The sequence below is a fragment of the Oncorhynchus tshawytscha genome, linkage group LG09 (assembly GCF_018296145.1).
Source record: "Oncorhynchus tshawytscha isolate Ot180627B linkage group LG09, Otsh_v2.0, whole genome shotgun sequence".
NCBI classification, from domain to species: Eukaryota; Metazoa; Chordata; class Actinopteri; order Salmoniformes; family Salmonidae; genus Oncorhynchus; species Oncorhynchus tshawytscha.
This window is the reverse complement of record NC_056437.1, coordinates 30054980-30075457: the sequence shown is the minus strand read 5'-3', so window position 1 is coordinate 30075457 and position 20478 is coordinate 30054980. Positions and strand designations below refer to the sequence as shown.

General features: G+C 42.5%; 1 protein-coding gene across 7 annotated transcripts in view; it reads right to left on the bottom strand.

Moving 5' to 3' along the window:
• LOC112257763 (connector enhancer of kinase suppressor of ras 2-like) overlaps positions 1-20478 on the bottom strand; it is a 45512-nt gene that overhangs the window by 23196 nt on the left and 1838 nt on the right. For 4 of the 7 annotated variants that reach the window (XM_042326767.1, XM_042326769.1, XM_042326770.1 and 1 more), the window contains exons 2-7: positions 14107-14270; positions 9336-9538; positions 3896-4001; positions 2705-2746; positions 2435-2554; positions 119-178 (exon numbers count right to left, since the gene is read on the bottom strand). In XM_042326767.1, coding sequence (XP_042182701.1) covers positions 119-178; positions 2435-2554; positions 2705-2746; positions 3896-4001; positions 9336-9538; positions 14107-14270 — 695 coding nt within the window. The remainder of the gene's footprint in view (positions 1-118; positions 179-2434; positions 2555-2704; positions 2747-3895; positions 4002-9335; positions 9539-14106; positions 14271-20478) is intronic. The other 3 variants (XM_024431590.2, XM_042326768.1, XM_042326771.1) reach the window with 1 other exon arrangement.

Here is a 20478-nt window from a genome sequence, read left to right as displayed (position 1 = left end):
TAATGGGATTCACTGTGACACAGCCATGAGTGACACTTCTCCGTCTGTATCATAGGAGAATGATCTACATGCCAAATGGCTTCATAGCCCTGACTGAGCATGTTGAAGATTTACTCACTCCCTCTGTAGTTCCAGTGATGACATGCAGGCCGTCATATGTGGATTTGATGTACATGCCCTATAGAGAAACAGAGAGAGGTAGCTTACAGCCATATCCTGACAAGTTCATACATCCATATGCAGTACATAACAAACACAGACACAGAAATGAATTCAGTTTAAAAGAAACATATAACATCTCCGTAAATCCATATCGTAAATATTCAATCGGTCCCTGTGAATCGTAGAGGCAAACAGACAAATGTACTAAAATGCTCAAGCCTGCCCTTTGATGGGCTGTAAGTGCATAACAAATAGACACACAGACACACACACACACACACACACAAACACACACACTCAGTGCATTTCAGTCTGAGTGAGATGAGAGTAAGAGGTTTATTTTTATCCCATTCGGCCCACTCCTCTGTTCAGGTTATATTGACTGTACTGTATGTGAAAAGCTCTGTGGCCCTCTGTGGCCTGTGCATATGTTTGTGTGTGGGGGTGGGAGCTTACAGCCCCAAGCAGGACAGTCATATCTAAGTGCAAGTCAGAGCAAACATGGAGGTTTTAGATAACAGTTTATGTCCACATATTGTACAGGAGAAATCTACTAAGTAAATACAGTGTACTCGGAAAGTATTCAGACGCCTTCACTTTTTCCACATTTTGTTACCTTACAGCCTTATTCTAAAATTGATTAAATTGTTTCCCCCACCCATCAATCTACACACAATACTCCATAATAACAAAGCAAAAACAGCTTTTTAGAATTGAAAAAAAACAACAGAAATATCACATTTGCATAAATATTCAAACTCTTTACTCAATACTTTGTTGAAGCACCTTTGGCAGCAATTACAGCCTCGATTCTTCTTGGGTATGACGCTACAAGCTTGGCATACCTGTTTTTGGGGAGTTTCTCACATTCTTCTCTGCAGATCCTCTCAAGCTCTGTCAGGTTGGCACAGCTATTTTCACAGATATTTACACAGCTATTTTCAGGTTTCTCCAGAGATGTTCGATAAGGTTAAATTCCGCAATCTGGCTGGACCACTCAAGAACATTCAGAGAATTGTCCAGAAGCCACTCCTGTGTCGTCTTGGCTGTGTGCTTAGGGTCATTGTCCTGTTGGAAGGTGAACTTATGCCCCAGTCTGAGGTCCTCAGTGCTCTGGAGAAGGTTTTCATCAATGATTTCTGTACTTCGCTCCATTCATCTTTCCCTCGATCCTGACTAGTCTCCATGCTGCTGAAAAACATCTCCACAGCATGATGCTGCCACCACCATGCTACACCTTGGGGATAATGCCAGGTTTCCTCCAGATGTGACGCTTGGCATTCAGATCAAAGAGTTCAATCTTGGTTTCATCAGACCTGAGAATCTTGTTTAGGAGTCCTTTAGGTGCCTTTTGGCAAACTCCAAGCGGGCTGTCATGTGCCTTTTACTGAGGTGTGTCTTCCGTCTGGAATAAAGGCCTGATTGGTGGAGTGCTGCAGAGATGGTTGTCCCTCTGGAAGGTTCTCCCATCTCCACAGAGGAACTCTGGAGCTCTGTCAGAGTGGCCATTGGGTTCTTGGTCACCTCCCTGGCCAAGGCCCTTCTCCCCCGATGGCTCAGTTTGGCCAAGCGGCCAGCTCTAGGAAGAGTCTTGGTGGTTCCAAACTTCTTCCATTTAAGAATGATGAAGGCCACTGTGTTCTTGGGGACCTTCAATGCTGCAGAAATGTGTTGGTACCCTTCCCCAGATATGTGCCTTGATACAATCCTGTCTCGGAGCTCTACGGACAATTCCTTCAACCTCATGGCTTGGTTTTTGCTCTGACATGCAATATCAACTGTGGGACCTTATATAGACCGGTATGTGACTTTCCAAATCATGTCCAATCAATTGAATTTACCACAGGTCGACTCCAATTAAGTTGTAGAAACATCTCAAGGATGATCAATGCAAACAGGATGCACCTGAGCTCAATTTCGAGTCTCATAGCAAAGGGTCTGAGTACTTATGTAAATAAGGTATGTCTGTTTTTTATTATTTTTTTATTTGCAAACATTCCTAAAAACCTGTTTTAGCTTTCTTATGGGGTATTGTGGGTAGATTGAAAAAAGTAATGTAATACATTTTACAATAAGGCTGTAACATAACAAAATGTGGAAAAAGTCAAGGGGTCTGAATACTATCCGAATGCACTGGTTATAAGAGTTACCCATAATATTGATCTATTACCCAGAAAGAGTGCCTGTTTTGTATTTGTGTGAGAGAGAGAAAATAAGTACAAGGCACAATACCTAGTATGTACTGTATGCCTGAGTAATTGGGGAGTCTTACCAGTCCCTCAGTAGACTTGATGTTGGCCAGCTGAACTACCTCCAAATGGGCTGACTGAGACACCATCGGGTCAGAGGACAGAGAGATGATGTGATCACACACTCCAGATAGAGTCTTACACTGGAAAAGGGAAGGATGGTGCGAAGGGGAAAAGAGTGAACAGTGATTTTAGATTGATTAGGGATGAGTCGCCAGCCAGTAACTAAATTATGGGGATTCTAATTCTGTTTGGATGTGTTGAAGGGAATTGAAATAAGTGGGCCCACTCACCACATGCAGAATCTTATTTTCGGTCTCATACACAGAACAGTCCTGAAATACAGAGGGAGATGGAGAGGCAGAGGTCACCACAGGACAATGTGTCAGAGAAGTGATTATTATTCCAGTTATAACAAAGTGGCTATTTGCAAAGAACAGAGAGGTTCAGCACCAATGCCCCCCCACACACACACACACACAAACAGTCCACCGTGAGTCACTCTGCCCTTACGGGGCCTGCATCCCTCGCCACCTCTCTCCACTCCTTCTCTCTCTCTACAGGTGATATCTCTCTGCCATCAGATAGACTCTAAGGACAGCCACACACGGATGAAATCTCTGCTGCAATACCTGCTGCTCTTTTGGAGCACCTCCCCAGCCTTTGACCAGACCCTCTCCTAAGTGGCATAGCACCGTTTCGCGAGGCCCCCTGCAAGGTCTAAGCAAGCCCCCAACCCCTAACTAATCTCATGCAATTCTATACATTTTGCCATGAGGCTGAGAGAAAAATGTGTAGTTTCATAGCTAACCTTATGCTATCCTAAAATAAATCCATGAGGCTGAGAGAAAATGTTGCAGTTTTAAAGCTATGTTCCTGTAATTCTAAACATTTTGCTATGGCTTATGATGTGTTCATTTGCTATCTGGGGGGTCTTGAGCTTTTGGGTGGACTGCGGGGGTGCGTCCTACACCACTGCCTCTCGTATGTGCCTGCCTGTCCTTGTGCCAATCCCTGCAGGACCCAGGGCTGAACTAACACTCCCTCCCTCCCTGCAGCCCTTCCCCTACAGTATCATGTCCTGCTCTAGTGAAGACGGATGCCTCTACACAGTGCCAGCCTTCCCCTATTTATATCTATTGGAACACCTCAGCACTGTTCCCGCAGTATGAATTAGAGCAACACAGAGAAACACATCCTCCCAGCGTGCACACATACTGTATGGTAGGCATGCAGACCGTCATGCTCTTTACAAAAGGTAAGGCTACATTTGAGTAGCCAGAGGCTGTCCTCTCTCCATGGACATGATGACACATATAGTCATTTTCAATAGCAGAGCAGAGCACACAGCTCCTGTGTTGACTAACTTAATTGAAAAAAGGCCTTTGAGAAATGTTTGTTTATAACCCAGTTTTGGGAAACAGTAACGGTGGTAATGCTAGCTCGTGGTACAGCTGTATATGGGACTGTGTTTGATGGCTTACCTGCTGTACAATCGTGGTGAGCTCTAGACACAGCTGAATCACATTGTTTCTTGTCATGGAGTAGTCTGCCACTGCTGCGAACGGAGACCTGAAAAAGAAGTAGCACCTGGAATTAACCATTAGATCATTCTTCATTCTAATCCCTTTGACTGGACAATACATGTGGGTGAGTATGAAGTGTATATCGTGTGCCATATTATATATGACAATGACAGGCATCTACAGTGCCCTCCCTAATTATTTTCTTCTTTTGGCTCTATACTCCAAAAGTTTGGATTTTAAATAAAACAATGTAAAAGTGCATATTGTCAACTTTAATATGAGGGTATTTTTATCCATATCGTGTGAACCGTTTATCAATTACAGCACTTTCAGTGCATAGTTCCCCCATTTTATGGGACCAAATGTTTTCGGACAAATTCACACTTCTTTTTTCATTTAACATTTATTTAACTAGGCAAGTCAGTTAATAACAAATGTGTTTCTAAACATTTCTACATTAATGTGGATGCTACCATAATTATGGATAATCCTGCATGATGAGTGAGAAAGTTACAGATGCACAAATATCATACCCCCCCCCCCCAAAAAAAAATTGTGAGGTTAGCATGTCTTGAGGGTATGATATTTGTGCGTCTGTAACTTTCTCACTGATCATTATTCAGTATTAATTCAGGACTATCCGTAATCATGGTAGCATCCACATTAATGTAGACGTGTTTAGAAAATTCTATTCTTATTTACAATAAAAGTGACACAAAACATTATTTACCATTTATTTCTATTTGGCACAAAATAATCTGAAACACAAACAAAACAAACAGCAAATGCATCCAACAAATTTGTAGTCAGAAGCTTGATGTAGTCATTGCGTGGTATGAATATGGGACCAAAAACGTAACTTTTTATGACTTGAAAACACATATACTGTAATTAAATTTGTCCCAAAACCTTTGGTGTCCTAAAATGTGGGGACTATGTACAAAAAGTGCCGTAATTTCGGAACGGTTCACCCGATATGGATGAAAATACACTCAAATTAAAGCGGACAGTTTGCACTTCAACCGTATAGTCATTGTTTGAGTTTAAATCCAAACCTTTGGAGTATAGAGCCAAAAGAAGAAAAAAATGCACTGTCCCAATATGTACTGAACGAAAATATAAACACAACATGCAACAATTTCAAAGATTTTACTGAGTTACAGTTCATATAAGGAAATCAGTCAATTGAAAGAAATTCATTAGGCCCTAATCTATGGATTTCACATGACTGGGAATGCAGATATGCATCTGTTGGTCACAGAAACTTAATAAAATAGGAAGGGGCATGGATTAGAAAACCAGTCAGTATTTGGTGTAACCATCATTTGCATCATGGAACGCGACACATCTCCTTCGCATAGAGTTGATCAGGCTGTTTATTCTGGCCTGTGGAATGTTGTCCCACTCCTCTTCAATGGCTGTGCGAAGTTGCTGGTTATTGTCGGGAACTGGAATACACTGTCATACACGTCAATCCAGAGCATCCCAAACATGCTCAATGGGTGACATGCCTGGTGAGTATGCAGAACTGGGACATTTTCAGCTTTCAAAACTTGTGTACAGATCTTTGCAACATGCTGAAACATGAGGTGATGGCGGCAGATGAATGGCACGACAATGGGCCTTAGGATCTCGTCACGGTATCTCTGTGCATTCAAATTACCATCAATAAAATGCAATTGTGTTCGTTGTCCGTAGCTTATGCCTGCCCATACCATAAACCCGCCACCGCCATGGGGACTCTATTCACAACGTTGCAAACACTCGCATACACGTGTTCTGCGGTTGTGAGGCCGGTTGAACGTACTGCCACTCTCTAAAAAGACGTTGGCGGTGGCTTATGGTAGAGAAATAAACATTAAATTCCCTGGCAACAACTCTGGTGGACATTCCTGCAGTTAGGTCCCTAAAAACTTGAGACACCTGTGGCATTATTGTGTGACAAAACTGCACATTTTAGAGCAGCCTTTTATTGTCCACGTCACAAGGTGTACCTGTGTAATGATCATGCTGTTTAATAAGCTTCTTGATATTTTACACCTGTCAGGTGGATGGTTTATATTGGAAATGGAGAAATGCACACTAACAGGGATGTAAACAAAATTTGAAAGAAATAAGCTTTTTGTGCATACAGAACATTTCTGGGATCTTTTATTTCAGCTCATAAAACATAGGACCAACACTTTACACTTTACACTTTGCGTTTATGTTTTTGTTCAGTGTAGTATATGACGCTGGAATTGTTCAGTTCTTAAATTGCAGTGCAAGTCGAGGGAATCAAACTAGTTATGCAGAAAAAATACATTTTTGTTTACTGCATATCTTAATACATCCACCAACACACCCGTACACACACCCGTACACACACACCCGTACACACACACCCGTACACACACACCTGTACACACACACACACACACACACACACACACACACACACACACACACACACACACACACACACACACACACACACACACACACACACACACACATACACACACACCCACTGTCTGGCAGCATCTCACAGAGGACCTGAGGAGGATAAACAGCAGCACCTAACAGACACGCTCTCTCATGGCCAACCTCTCAAAACAACACTTACATAAAAGCTTACTCATCTTTTGTTTGTCAGCTGATTGCTAATGGAAATTATGTAAGGACATCAACTTAGTCATGTTTGAGTGGTCAAAATCAAATCAAATGTTATTTGTCACATGCTCAAAATACAACATGTGTAGACTTTACAATGAATTGCTTACTTACAAGCCCATAACCAACAATGCAGTGTTAAGTGTTAGTTATATTCCAAGATAGCGTAGCAGTCAGACGTCTTAGTCTTCATCTTGTCATGTCCCATGTATATATATTTTTATATCTTTGTTCTTCGCATATACTTTTTCTATTTTTCTTAGCCTCAACTTCAACATACTCTCCTGCAATCCGCCTCACCCAATGTGGTATGGATTTGCTATTTTCTTAACTTTAGAACCGGAACCCCCAACAGAAGCTAGCCAGCTAACTATCTACTAGATAGTAGTCTGCTAGCCACTGCTAGCGGCCATCAGCTAAACTTTCGACTCAAGCAAATCTAATACGAGAACACTGACTGACGTAGACGAATCTCCAGAGTGAGATGAACCTCTCAGACCACGTGAAACTCTCACACGACGACCCGGAAGAATCTACAAAGGACAATGGCGACATCGACTGTGCAAACCAGAGCCTTACCAGCTCTACTATCGAAGCCAGCTTCACGTAAATACAATGCATTGCTTTTCCCAATGAGCTATCGTTAGTGGCATATGTATTTATGTGAGAATAGCTTTCCAGGTCCAATAGAGACTCATGTTCCTTAGTCTTCCTTCCAAACCCCTTTCTCTTCTCTCTGAATCTATCATGTTATAACCAAACTGTTTTTGTTCAGTCCACTAGAGACGGAATTTACTGTTTAATGTTATTATGTATTGTACATTCTGTAATTGTTGAATTAGTTAGTAAGTACAGTGCCTTGCGAAAGTATTCGGCCCCCTTGAACTTTGCGACCTTTTGCCACATTTCAGGCTTCAAACATAAAGATATAAAACTGTATTTTTTTGTGAAGAATCAACAACAAGTGGGACACAATAATGAAGTGGAACGGCATTTATTGGATATTTCAAACTTTTTTAACAAATCAAAAACTGAAAAATTGGGCGTGCAAAATTATTCAGCCCCTTTACTTTCAGTGCAGCAAACTCTCTCCAGAAGTACAGTGAGGATCTCTGAATGATCCAATGTTGACCTAAATGACTAATGATGATAAATACAATCCACCTGTGTGTAATCAAGTCTCCGTATAAATGCACCTGCACTGTGATAGTCTCAGAGGTCCGTTAAAAGCGCAGAGAGCATCATGAAGAACAAGGAACACACCAGGCAGGTCCGAGATACTGTTGTGAAGAAGTTTAAAGCCGGATTTGGATACAAAAAGATTTCCCAAGCTTTAAACATCCCAAGGAGCACTGTGCAAGCGATAATATTGAAATGGAAGGAGTATCAGACCACTGCAAATCTACCAAGACCTGGCAGTCCCTCTAAACTTTCAGCTCATACAAGGAGAAGACTGATCAGAGATGCAGCCAAGAGGCCCATGATCACTCTGGATGAACTGCAGAGATCTACAGCTGAGGTGGGAGACTCTGTCCATAGGACAACAATCAGTCGCATATTGCACAAATCTGGCCTTTATGGAAGAGTGGCAAGAAGAAAGCCATTTCTTAAAAATGTCCATAAAAAGTGTTGTTTAAAGTTTGCCACAAGCCACCTGGGAGACACACCAAACATGTGGAAGAAGGTGCTCTGGTCAGATGAAACCAAAATTGAACTTTTTGGCAACAATGCAAAACGTTATGTTTGGCCTAAAAGCAACACAGCCCATCACCCTGAACACATCATCCCCACTGTCAAACATGGTGGTGGCAGCATCATGATTTGGGCCTGCTTTTCTTCAGCAGGGACAGGGAAGATGGTTAAAATTGATGGGAAGATGGATGGAGCCAAATACAGGACCATTCTGGAAGAAAACCTGATGGAGTCTGCAAAAGACTTGAGACTGGGATGGAGATTTGTCTTCCAACAAGACAATGATCCAAAACATAAAGCAAAATCTACAATGGAATGGTTCAAAAATAAACATATCCAGGTGTTAGAATGGCCAAGTCAAAGTCCAGACCTGAATCCAATCGAGAATCTGTGGAAAAAACTGAAAACTACTGTTCACAAATGCTCTCCATCCAACCTCACTGAGCTCGAGCTGTTTTGCAAGGAGGAATGGGAAAGAATTTCAGTCTCTCGACGTGCAAAACTGATAGAGACATACCCCAAGCGACTTACAGCTGTAATCGCAGCAAAAGGTGGCGCTACAAAGTATTAACTTAAGGGGGCTGAATAATTTTGCACGCCCAATTTTTCAGTTTTTGATTTGTTAAAAAAGTTTGAAATATCCAATAAATGACGTTCCACTTCATGATTGTGTCCCACTTGTTGTTGATTCTTCACAAAAAAATACAGTTTTATATCTTTATGTTTGAAGCCTGAAATGTGGCAAAAGGTCGCAAAGTTCAAGGGGGCCGAATACTTTCACAAGGCACTGTAAATTATTGAGCCAATTTGTGTATGGATGATTCATAAGTAAAGTCTGGGTTCGTGCAGATAACCAAGAATTTTACGACATTCAGATAAGACTGATATTAGGTCAAGAATAATTACTATGTAAACTAACAAACTATACTACCTAACTAACTATATAAACTAATACTTCCGAAAAGCAACCTATGAAACTAGTCTGGGTAGAATAGTGTGCCTGAGCATGTATGCGTGTGATTGTGTGTGTACTGTAGCTCATTGCAAATCTCACCTATCCAGCCATGCCAGCAGGCTCTTGGCTGCAGCGATGAGGTCCACCACAGAGGTGAGGAAGTCATTGGGCAGCTTGCGGGCGGCACGGCCGTCATAGTGACCACTGCGACGCCGCCCTGTGATGAAGTTCTGCAGGTTCTTGGCTGAGGCATTAAGCTTATGGGATAGAGTCTTCAGATTCTCTGTCTCCAAACCGTAGTTCTGAGTGAGAAAGAGAGAGAGGAGAGGGAACATGATTTTTTTTGTTTTGGTCGATTCTTGTTGTCGTTATAATTTACATGGGATTGTTGATGCTTTCTGTTGTTTTATGTTTCTACAGAACCCTCAGAAAGAGGTGATGTTGTGTCTCAATGGGTCTCAAGTGGTTTTACCTTGTAGATATAAATTCCAAAAAAACAAAAGCAATGTCACAGCCAATATTATACACAATTACAGGAAGTCGACTGCCACAGGTGCATTTCACCAAAGGAGATCTTCACTATAGTGTGTGAAGAATGAGTGCACACTAACCAGTGAGTCACATCCTGTACATGTGAAGGCAACTAAAAGAGAAAATGAAAGGCTACTCAAATCAAATCAAAGTTTATTTGTCACGTGCTCCGAATACAACAGGTGTAGACCTTACAGTGAAATGCTTACTTACAGGCTCTAACAAATAGTGCAAAAAAACATATTAGGTATAACCTTCCCCAAGAGCTGTAAATATACTGTATGATAATGTTGTTGAGATAAACAAGTCTACGGTAATTATAAAAACGCTCCCTAAACTCCCTTGTGCGTAAGCACTGTTCACACTGTCGTTCAAAGGAAGTGATTGTGGAATAAACAAATAATTCACTGTAACGTTTCTTTCCATGCAGGCAATGAATGTACAGGGATTAAAAGTGTGGTAAATAAAAAGTCAGTCGTACTGGCAGGGGCTCATAGGGATTCCTGCCCGCCTGCTTACGCCTGCCTCGCTGTGTGACAAACATGTGAGGATCTAACAGAACCAGCGATCCATCAGACACACCCCCACTCTCCCTCCAGCTGTCACCTCGCATGTGTTGGGAAACCAGAACACTCATTATGCACTACCCACAATGCCCCCTATGTACGTGGAGGTCTGTGGGCTTCTGTCATGCCAGTGTCATGACTGTCCTGTGAGGATCCAAATAGGTCAGATCAGCTTTGCAATAAATACGTTAAAGCAGACCCCCTCTCACCTGTAAGTGGGGGTTAACACCTCACATCCTGTTGTAAATCAAGGACAGAACAGTCAGACATCCCTCTCACCTGTAAGTGGGGGTTAACACCTCACGTCCTGTTGTAAATCAAGGACAGAACACTCAGACATCCCTCTCACCTGTAAGTGGGGGTTAACACCTCACGTCCTGTTGTAAATCAAGGACAGAACACTCAGACATCCCTCTCACCTGTAAGTGGGGGTTAACACCTCACGTCCTGTTGTAAATCAAGGACAGAACACTCAGACATCCCTCTCACCTGTAAGTGGGGGTTAACACCTCACATCCTGTTGTAAATCAAGGACAGAACACTCAGACATCCCTCTCACCTGTAAGTGGGGGTTAACACCTCACATCCTGTTAAATCACAGAACACTCACATCCTGTTGTAAATCAAGGACAGAACACTCAGACATCCCTCTCACCTGTAAGTGGGGGTTAACACCTCACGTCCTGTTGTAAATCAAGGACAGAACACTCAGACATCCCTCTCACCTGTAAGTGGGGGTTAACACCTCACGTCCTGTTGTAAATCAAGGACAGAACACTCAGACATCCCTCTCCAAATTCACCCAAGGAAAGACTTTTCTAGCCGAAACTCTAACACGTTCAAAAGTAACTACTGGAACAATTTTTCTAACATTGAACGTTGGGAATGGACAGAGGCGACATAAAAGAACACTAATGTCATTTGTGATGTCATTAAAAATGTTATAAAGGAAATACTGTAACTTGAAAATTATACACACTACATGAATGAAGTTTCCATTCTCTGCCTTGTGTATGCTATATGAAAAAGAATGAAAGTATTTTTGCTAAGAGCGGGTTGTGATTTTAGAAACTGTAAGAAAAAATTGTTTCTATAACTGTGCACAGTAAGTAGTCACCGCCTCCTTGAGTGAGGTCAGAGAGCGTGTCAGCCTGACGGAACCGCCCCTTTTGAATGAACTCACGTTTAAAGTGGTTTGAGCTCTGAATCTTAACACGAGGAAGAGACGATGAAGTTACCTTCCGGACAATCACTGCTAGCTGTCCTAAGTAAAGTATCTAGAAAAGTGAACTTAAGTGGGACCACTCTACTACTCTTTTCAAGCCATCGTAGTACGCTACTCCCATTACTCCATTGGGAACCATCAACACGGCTGGCTAGCCTATCTTCAAAGAAGCTTCTTCCAGAGCGAATGGAAGGAAAATGAACTTGTAGTTCTGTTCAGGACTAAACGACAAGTCACCGGATACTGGACGACAAGCAGAGGAGAGCAACAGAGAAAACCCTTTTGGAAATCAGAGCCTTAGAAGCATGCCGTGAAAAGGTCCAACCCCCTTTCCAAGGCGGCCCGGTTAGGAGAGATACACGGCGAACCAAGGCATTTTCACGTAAATACATTCATGATTTCTTACTCCAAGCGGGCGGCGGTTTGTGTGCAAAGTATATGATTACTGTGAGAGTAGTTTCTAAATTGACCAACGTTAAGTGTCTCTGTCTCTCTTTCTCACCCTCTCCATGTCTTTTGTAGCAAGCAGCCATATTGTTGTCAGTCGCTAGGGACCTGATTCTAATGTATTGTGTATGTTTATCCTGTGTTATCATTTAGTTAGCTAGTAAATAAATAATTAAATCAATTTGTGTAGTACTGAATCATAAGTAAGGCCCAGGTTTTTGCAGATGCAAGGAGGTTATGACTGTTCAGAATGATGATATGATACGGGGTTATGATTAATAAGTTGATTATTTATGTATGTGGTAGGTAAAGACCTTAAGGGTTTAATTTGGGAGATGGTTACTCTTTAAAGAACCGCTCTCATGGTGCCTCAAATCCTAATTAGTTAATTGTTACATAGTTAGTTGATTAGATAAATAACAGTCATCAAATGAAAGTAAAGTCGCAACACCAGGGTTTCTTGGATGGGGGCTGGCCGATGAGTAATCATATTTAATACAGCATGCCTGACGGACTGATTTAACCAAATCCCAGTTACATAAGGGGCTTTGGGAGTGAAGACGAGGCTTACCCATATGGCTATGGAGGATGAGTGGGCTTCAGATAACATCTGTGACCTCTGTCTCCTAACTCTCCGTCCCCTCCTCTCTATCTCCTCTCTCTCTACATCACTCCTTCCCACTCTCCATCCCACCTCCTCTTTACGCGTCACTCGTTTCCCTTTAGTCCCATTAATCTCACCCACTCAATCTCTGCTTGCACTCTCTATCCTCTCTTTCTTCCTCTCTCTCCCCCTCTTTCTCTCTATCTGTTCTATTCTCTTGGTCATCACTCTCTATCATCCACGTGTCACACCCACCCAAACCACCCTAGAAGCTGTGTATTGTTTTGCGTCTGTGTGTGGGGTGGTGTGATTGTACAGTATGTGTGTGTGTTTATTTTCTCTGGAATCAATTACAGTGAGTGACTATCCCTCCAGCATACACAAGGACCAGTGGAAGTGAACTGACAAACAGGGTAATTACCTGGTCTAACGCAACACTATCAGCCTAAATCAGAAGTTTAGCCAGCTGTGAAGGTGGCAACTAATAATTATCAATAATCAGAAAGAAAATGCAACCTAAAGGGGATTATAAAATGATATCTCCTAAGATTGACACAGACGTCAGGCAAAATAAAACGTATAAGATTGAACAAGAGTCTGAAATGCTGTCAGAGCAAAAATGCTTCAACATATCCTAGCACTGTACTCCTAAGCTGTAAAGACTCTTACAGTTAAGCACTATCCCCACCAGCTGCCTGTCTGACCTCTATAAAAGGGGTCTTCACTATGTCCAAAAAATTCAAAGCAAAACAGATTAAACACCAAAACCTGACTTCCCAGACACAGATTACGCCTAGGCTTGGACTAAAAAGCTACTTCAGTTGGTGAGTCTCTGGATGGTTCTCTGATTTTCTGACTTGATTCACACTCTTTGGGGGGTTCATGGATCCTCTGGATGAGTCATTGAATCTCTGTTTAAATCGTAGATTCTCTGTATGATTCATGACTCCACACAGCCTGGTGGTGACTCTAGAGAGGAATAGGGGTGGAGTGAAGGGGGTGGAGTCACATCCTGTGCACCAGGGCACAGCCTCTAGGATAAGCTCTAACTCTAGCTAGCCCTAACCCCTGACCATCACCCCCTGACACCATCATGAATACTCACCAGAGCACAGAGTAGGTCCACAGCCTCTAGGATAAGCTCTAACTCTAGCTAGCCCTAACCCCTGACCAGCACTCCCTGACTCCATCATGAATACTCACCAGAGCACAGAGTAGGTCCACAGCCTCTAGGATAAGCTCTAAATCTAGCTAGCCCTAACCCCTGACCAGCACCCTCTGACTCCATCATGAATACTCACCAGAGCACAGAGTAGGTCCACAGCCTCTAGGATAAGCTCTAACTCTAGCTAGCCCTAACCCCTGACCAGCACCCCCTGACTCCATCATGAATACTCACCAGAGCACAGAGTAGGTCCACAGCCTCTAGGATAAGCTCTAACTCTAGCTAGCCCTAACCCCTGACCAGCGCCCCCTGACACCATCATGACTACTCACCAGAGCACAGAGTAGATCCACAGCCTCCAGGATGAGCTCCTGGTGTCCGATACGGGACACTCCCAGGTCCTCCAGCTCCTGGTGAGTGATACGAAGCAGCTGATCTCCCCCCACCTTCTCCCTCTCAAACGTCTTAATGTACTGCTGCAGACAGTCATCCAGCCCTGGAGAGAGAGGAGACGAGATGACGCTGTGAAGACTAATTACAAAGGGAAATATTAATTTGATAAATGAATTTGTTCTGGCTCACTCCTCTTTGCTCCTGTCTGCTACTACCTCATATACATGTCTTGATGTTTCATTGAAAAATGTTTCTGGTAAGGAACTGTAATAGCATATAACTTTGAGAAACAATATAATATTATTCAAGTTACAATAGTCTTTGTATCAACTCCATCCATCCATCCAGATTATTATGACCAACTAAGGCCTACGCAGGCAGTGTGTTTCAGATGTAAGCCCCAACAACCTCAGTCCCTTCCAGACATCAGTCTAAATATTGTGTGTGAAGATGTTATGTTATCTGGTCAGGGCTGTGTGAAGAAACTCCCTCTTATCAGTTCAGCTCTGCAGTCCTGAGGGGTTTACAGTGACTCAATCACTTCATCTTCTCTCTCTCTCTCTCTCTCTCTCTCTCGCTCTCTCTCTCTCTCTCGCTCTCTCTCTCTCTCTCTCTCTTTCTCACTTTCCCCTCTTTCACTCCCTCCCTCTAAGTGTGTGTGTGCGTCTGTGTGTGAGTGTGTGTGTGCATGCATCTGCATGTGAGTGTGTGCGTGCGTGCGTACGTACGTGCGTCTGTGTGTGTGTGAGTGTCTCCGCATCTCTCATTTCTGGGCTTTGAAACTGTAGCCTTTGAGTGTGTGCCAGTGCTTGGTTTAATACTAACTGACACACAGAGATCTCAAAGATGAACACACGTGGCAGAGCTGAACATAGTGCTGTTCTGGGCACAGCTGAACAGACATACATACACAGCCTTAGCCAGCCATAGGCAGGCTTTAATCACCCACGTTACACAGACCTCCACGGATGTCCAACAAATTACAATGGTACATACAACCCACACACAATCAACCCTTTCCCCCTACGCATACCATTACATACAACCTTCCTCCTATTATTAACAGAACCGACACACATCATACATTTATTAAGACCATGACATATTCAAACACTCACAGCATTTACTACACACATACAGCCCACTCACAACCAACAGTTGACAGCCCACTCATAACCAACAGTTGACAGAGGCCTGTCAAAGAGTAAACATTTAGTCCCACATTAAACCCAATGGACACACAGAATCATCCTTCCATTCTTCCATCCTTTCATCCCTGGGGGAGGAATAGAGGAGCTTTTCAAATTGATCCTCCCATCCCCCTGGCATACAAAAACAGAGATGGCACCATCTCAGTGATCCTCTCTGAAAGCTTTAATTCACAGCTGTACAAATACCATCAGTCAGTGTCTATCTAAATGTGGACTCAACACTGACACACAATTTCTCCAGCACTGACACACACTGCTTACAGATACACACACACACACACACAAACACACACACACACACACACATCATGCTGGTAAAGTGTGCCTTGAATTCAAAATAAGTCACAGACAGTGTCACCAGCAAAGCACCCCCACACCATAACACCTCCTCTTCCATGCTTTACGATGGGAAACACACATGCTGAGATCATCCGTTCACCAACACCGCATCTCACAAAGACACGGCCGTTGGAACCAAAAATCTACAATTTGGACTCCAGAACAAATTTCCACCGCAATTCGACCATGAAGGTCTGATTCACACAGTCTCCTCTGGACAGTTGATGTTGAGATGTGTATGTTACTTGAACTTTGTGAAGTATTTATTTGGGTTGTAATTTCTGAGGCTGGTAACTCTAAGGAACTTATCCTTTGCAGGAGAGGTAACTCTGTGTTTTCTATTCCTGTGGTGTTCCTCATGAGAGCCTGTTTCATCATAGAGCTTGATGGTTTTTGCGACTGCACAGAAACTTTCAAAGTTCTTGAAATGAGCCTTATTGACTGAACATCATGTCTTAAAGGAATGATGGACTGTCGTTTTTCTTTGCTTATTTGAGCTGTTCTTGCCATAATACGGACTTGGTCTTTTACCAAATAGGGCCATCTTCTGTATACCACCCCTACCTTGTCACAACACAACTGATTGGCTCAAACGCATTAACTTTTAAAAAGGCACATCTGTTAATTGAAATGCATTCCAGGTGACTACCTCATGAAGCTGGTTGAGAGAATGCCAAGAGTGTGCAAAGTTGCCATCAAGGCAAAGGATGGCTATTTGAAGAATCTCAAATAATTTGTGATCTATTGCATCCCACAACTATCCCATACTATGTTTAGAATATTTATTTCTCAAACAGAAACAGAATATAATAGGTCGACTTTTGTACTATGGAGGATAGTAGTTTGACATAGTGTCACGCCCTGACCTTAGAGAGCCTTTTTATTTCTCTATTTGTTTAGGTCAGGGTGTGATTTGGGTGGGCATTCTATGTTTTCTATTTCTTTGTTTTTGGCTGAGTGTGGTTCCCAATCAGAGGCAGCTGTCTATCCTTGTCTCTGATTGGGAATCATACTTAGGCAGCCTTTTCCCCACCTAATGTTGTGGGTAATTATTTATTTTCTGTGTGTGGTTGTGTGCTTCACGGTCGGTTTCGGTTTACCTGTTGTTGGTTTTTGTGAAGGTTTCACTTTATTAAAGATGTGGAACTACATGCACGCTGCGCCTTGGCTCATTTATGACAGGAAGTTTGAAGACAGTGAACGTGACACATAGGCTATTGGTTTCGCTCTTCGTTAGGCCTACTCATCTTGTTGGCTGACGAAAAGTAAATGTGAACAGTTCTTCCAATATCTTCAATATGCACTTCGGAATTGGATAAGGACGCGCGCAGTTGCGTCCCGGATGTGTCTGGCCTGTAGCCTGTGAGAAAGACCCGATCAGGTGACGGAGAGCCATGCGAGTGAGAGACGCTTCGGATTGTGCAGCACTCTCAGGGAGAACCGCACATCACAGCACTCCGGGCCGCAAAAGGCATGGATTTGTTTAGGGGTCATTACGGCCACAAAGGAGATGCCGCCGTGAAAATCGAGGCATTATCAAGTGCTTGACAAATTGTGAATGGAAGACTATTGGAGTGTGTACAGCCTGCGCAAAAAAAAACAAATAAACAAAGCAGAGCTCATGCCTTTCAAGCGACTTTTTTTCAAATCATCATTAGAATCTCATCATGCAGCCTTCCAATGTATTACATATCAAAACGTATAGCCCAACGTTTGTAGAACAACTAAAGTTACAATAACTCCAAATGAAGAATATAGGAGTACCTATTTCTTTGTTAACCGCTCTACACAGAATAGCCGCTTATGCGCACTTTGTTCAATTGTATTCTTCATACTATAAAATAATGCCATTGAATTATAAGCAAATATTGTCTGCTAAATGAACTAGTGTTGCCCACAGCTATTTGTCATAGCCAGATCAGGATCTAACATAAGGGCAACTCAAGAGTATGCTATTCTGTTCTTCTGAAATAGACTACATTTTCTTCATATCATGCTTCTTTAGACCTGTCTAAAATAAATAATGGATTTATTGTGAAGGGGGAGGCTATATTACATGGATTTATTAGACTTTTTAAAATGGCTTGTAGGCTATGTGTGGAAGCCAGGGGATGGTAAATGTGTTATGTTAATTAACGGTCACCTAGTCATGGAAGCCATTATTCCTTACATTGGCTAAAATACAGATAAACATATAAACACACAAACATCCATGTAAACACACCTTTACATACAACAGACAAGAAGGAACTGGAGAGGAAGCAGAACCAGTCAGGTTGTCTGTTTTGGTCCAGAGCACAGCAGCTCCATTTCCCTCATCTCTCTATCTCAGTGTTTCTTCATCTCTCCCTCATCCACTCTCCCACAATCTTTCTATCCTTTCTCCTCCCTTGGTCAGCCTCCCACAAAGAAGGCGGTGGAGCCCTCATCTCCTCCTTTTGATTTAATCTCAATGTCTTCTTGGGCCTAGACCTAATGAAGGATTCAGCTCAAGTTCAGCTGGCAGCTAAATGATGGAGAAGCTGCAAGAAGAGAGCTCCATGGCTTTGTACACAATTTAAGGGCTTAACAAATCCACCTCTTTACCAAGTTAATGGAGACCCACTTGTCAATGAAAAAAATGCCCATGTTGCTATAGAAACCATGCAGTGGTGTTTGGAGTAGAGTCTGCTGCAAGACGACAATACTGTAAGTAAACATGTAATTGAAACGTTATGGATATAGAAATAAAACCTCTAAACTTCAACCCACCAAAACAAGCAGGGACATTGTCTAAAGTATGAATGCTCTCTCCAGATAACATATATAAACACACAGATAATCCATTCTAAAGGACAAACACGTATTTGTTCTTTAAACATCTATATTACACCTCAATTCAGAGATGGGCTTTGTCCATCTAAATGGGCAGAGCAACCCCTCCATAACAAACTAGCCTATAGCTTTACCCCAGAAATCCCCCCTTAATCAACGGGCCTGGCCTCCTGTTAATTAACAAACAGAGCTATTTTTGTGATGAGATCAATGGAGGAGACAGACAGCCACCCAGACCGGGAAGAGCACACAAAGAGACACAGAGAGAGATTAAATGAGAGATCTGATTAAGAGACTATTAATCCACTAGTAATTGAGGCTGAGGTGAGTAAATTCTGTTTAGTGTTGTGATACATTATTGAGTTGGCTTTTTAGGGGAGGGGCACTATGTTAATCTACATATTTTATCATTGTCAAGAGACATGGGCAGGGTGCCAGCCATTCAGATCAAAGAGGTGTCACTACAGACCCTGGTTTGATTCCAGGCTGTATCACAACCGGCAGTGATTGGGAATCCTTTAGGGTGGTGCACAATTGGTCCAGTCTTGTCAGGTTAGGGTTTGGCCTGGGTAGGCAGTCATTGTAAATAAGAATTTGTTCTTAAATGGCTTGCCTAGTTAAATAAAAAATAAATGAAGATGATAAACACACTCTAACCAGAGAAACATGGTGTAAATGTGCACACACATACTCTAGGCTATACATTCACTCCCATACCCAACATATGGCTCATAATATTCAAACATCAAATATGCATGCTATGCAACCCAAGTGAGGAGATTGGTCTTTTTCAACATGATTCTACTTGGACAGTGCATTAGAGCTTAGCTAGCTCCATGATCATCTTACTAATCGCCTTTAGCACAAATGTATGGCAGGTGTTTTGTGTGAAAATAATTTATAATTTATGAAACTGTTTCTCTTTTCATAAAACACTTAGCTTGAACATGAACCAAGTATTTGCAGCTGTTTAAACTGCAATATATGTCTAAATAAGCACAGTTCGCCCTTAATTTAAAGGCTCCATATATTTTCCGTAAGTGGAGGGGTATTCTCTGTGGAGAGGCTTTTGTCAGTGCTGATGGAGTAGAGAGGCATGGACACAGGAAACACCGGAGGATGCAGAGAGTGGCACTATGGGAAGGCCACTGGGTGCTCCTATATGGCCTCAGGACATCACTGAGCTGTATGCTAATAATGGAACCTCTGAATGGTAATGATGAGACCGAGATGCTGTGGGCCCTTGGGACTGGGAGTATAAGAATGGATCTTAGACAAGATTACACAAACTCCATTTCCTTTCATTCTCTCTGTGACTGTTGCTCCCTCCATTCCTCCATCCCTCACTTTACATCAACATTACTATAGGCTTTGCGCCTAGAACCTGTCTCAGCTCTAGTCATCAGATGTGGCTCGGCTACCATAGGGCCCTCCCTCTGAAATGTCTTCCCTTCCTCATCTCCTCTCCATCTCTTCCAATATACAATCTCTTTCTCTTCTCTAAATCAGCTCTGAATCTCCTCATTATTATCATTTTACTCTCTCCTCTGCCATTCCCACTTACTCTTCCATTACATAATCCTCCTGTTCCACTAGTCTTTCCAAGCAAAAGCTCTCTCTCACACACACACACATGCACACACACACAGACACCTAGACTAATATGTACTCTTTTACAGAACTTGTGAACTGCTTTGTGTCTAATCCCAGTAGCCAGTCAGGAGTATGTCTGACTCAGCCAGCCAGCCAAGCTCCTGTGTATGTTTGGAGCGTGACTGCGTCTGTGAATGAGCGTGTGTTGAGGCAGTGTGGAGGCATGAATAAGTAAATTAACACATTAGTTTGAGCATCACTGCGAGGGTATACTCATCCACATGAGTACCCTGCTCAGCACAGACCACCAACACATTACACAGTAATAATGATACATATCAACACAGAGGTACA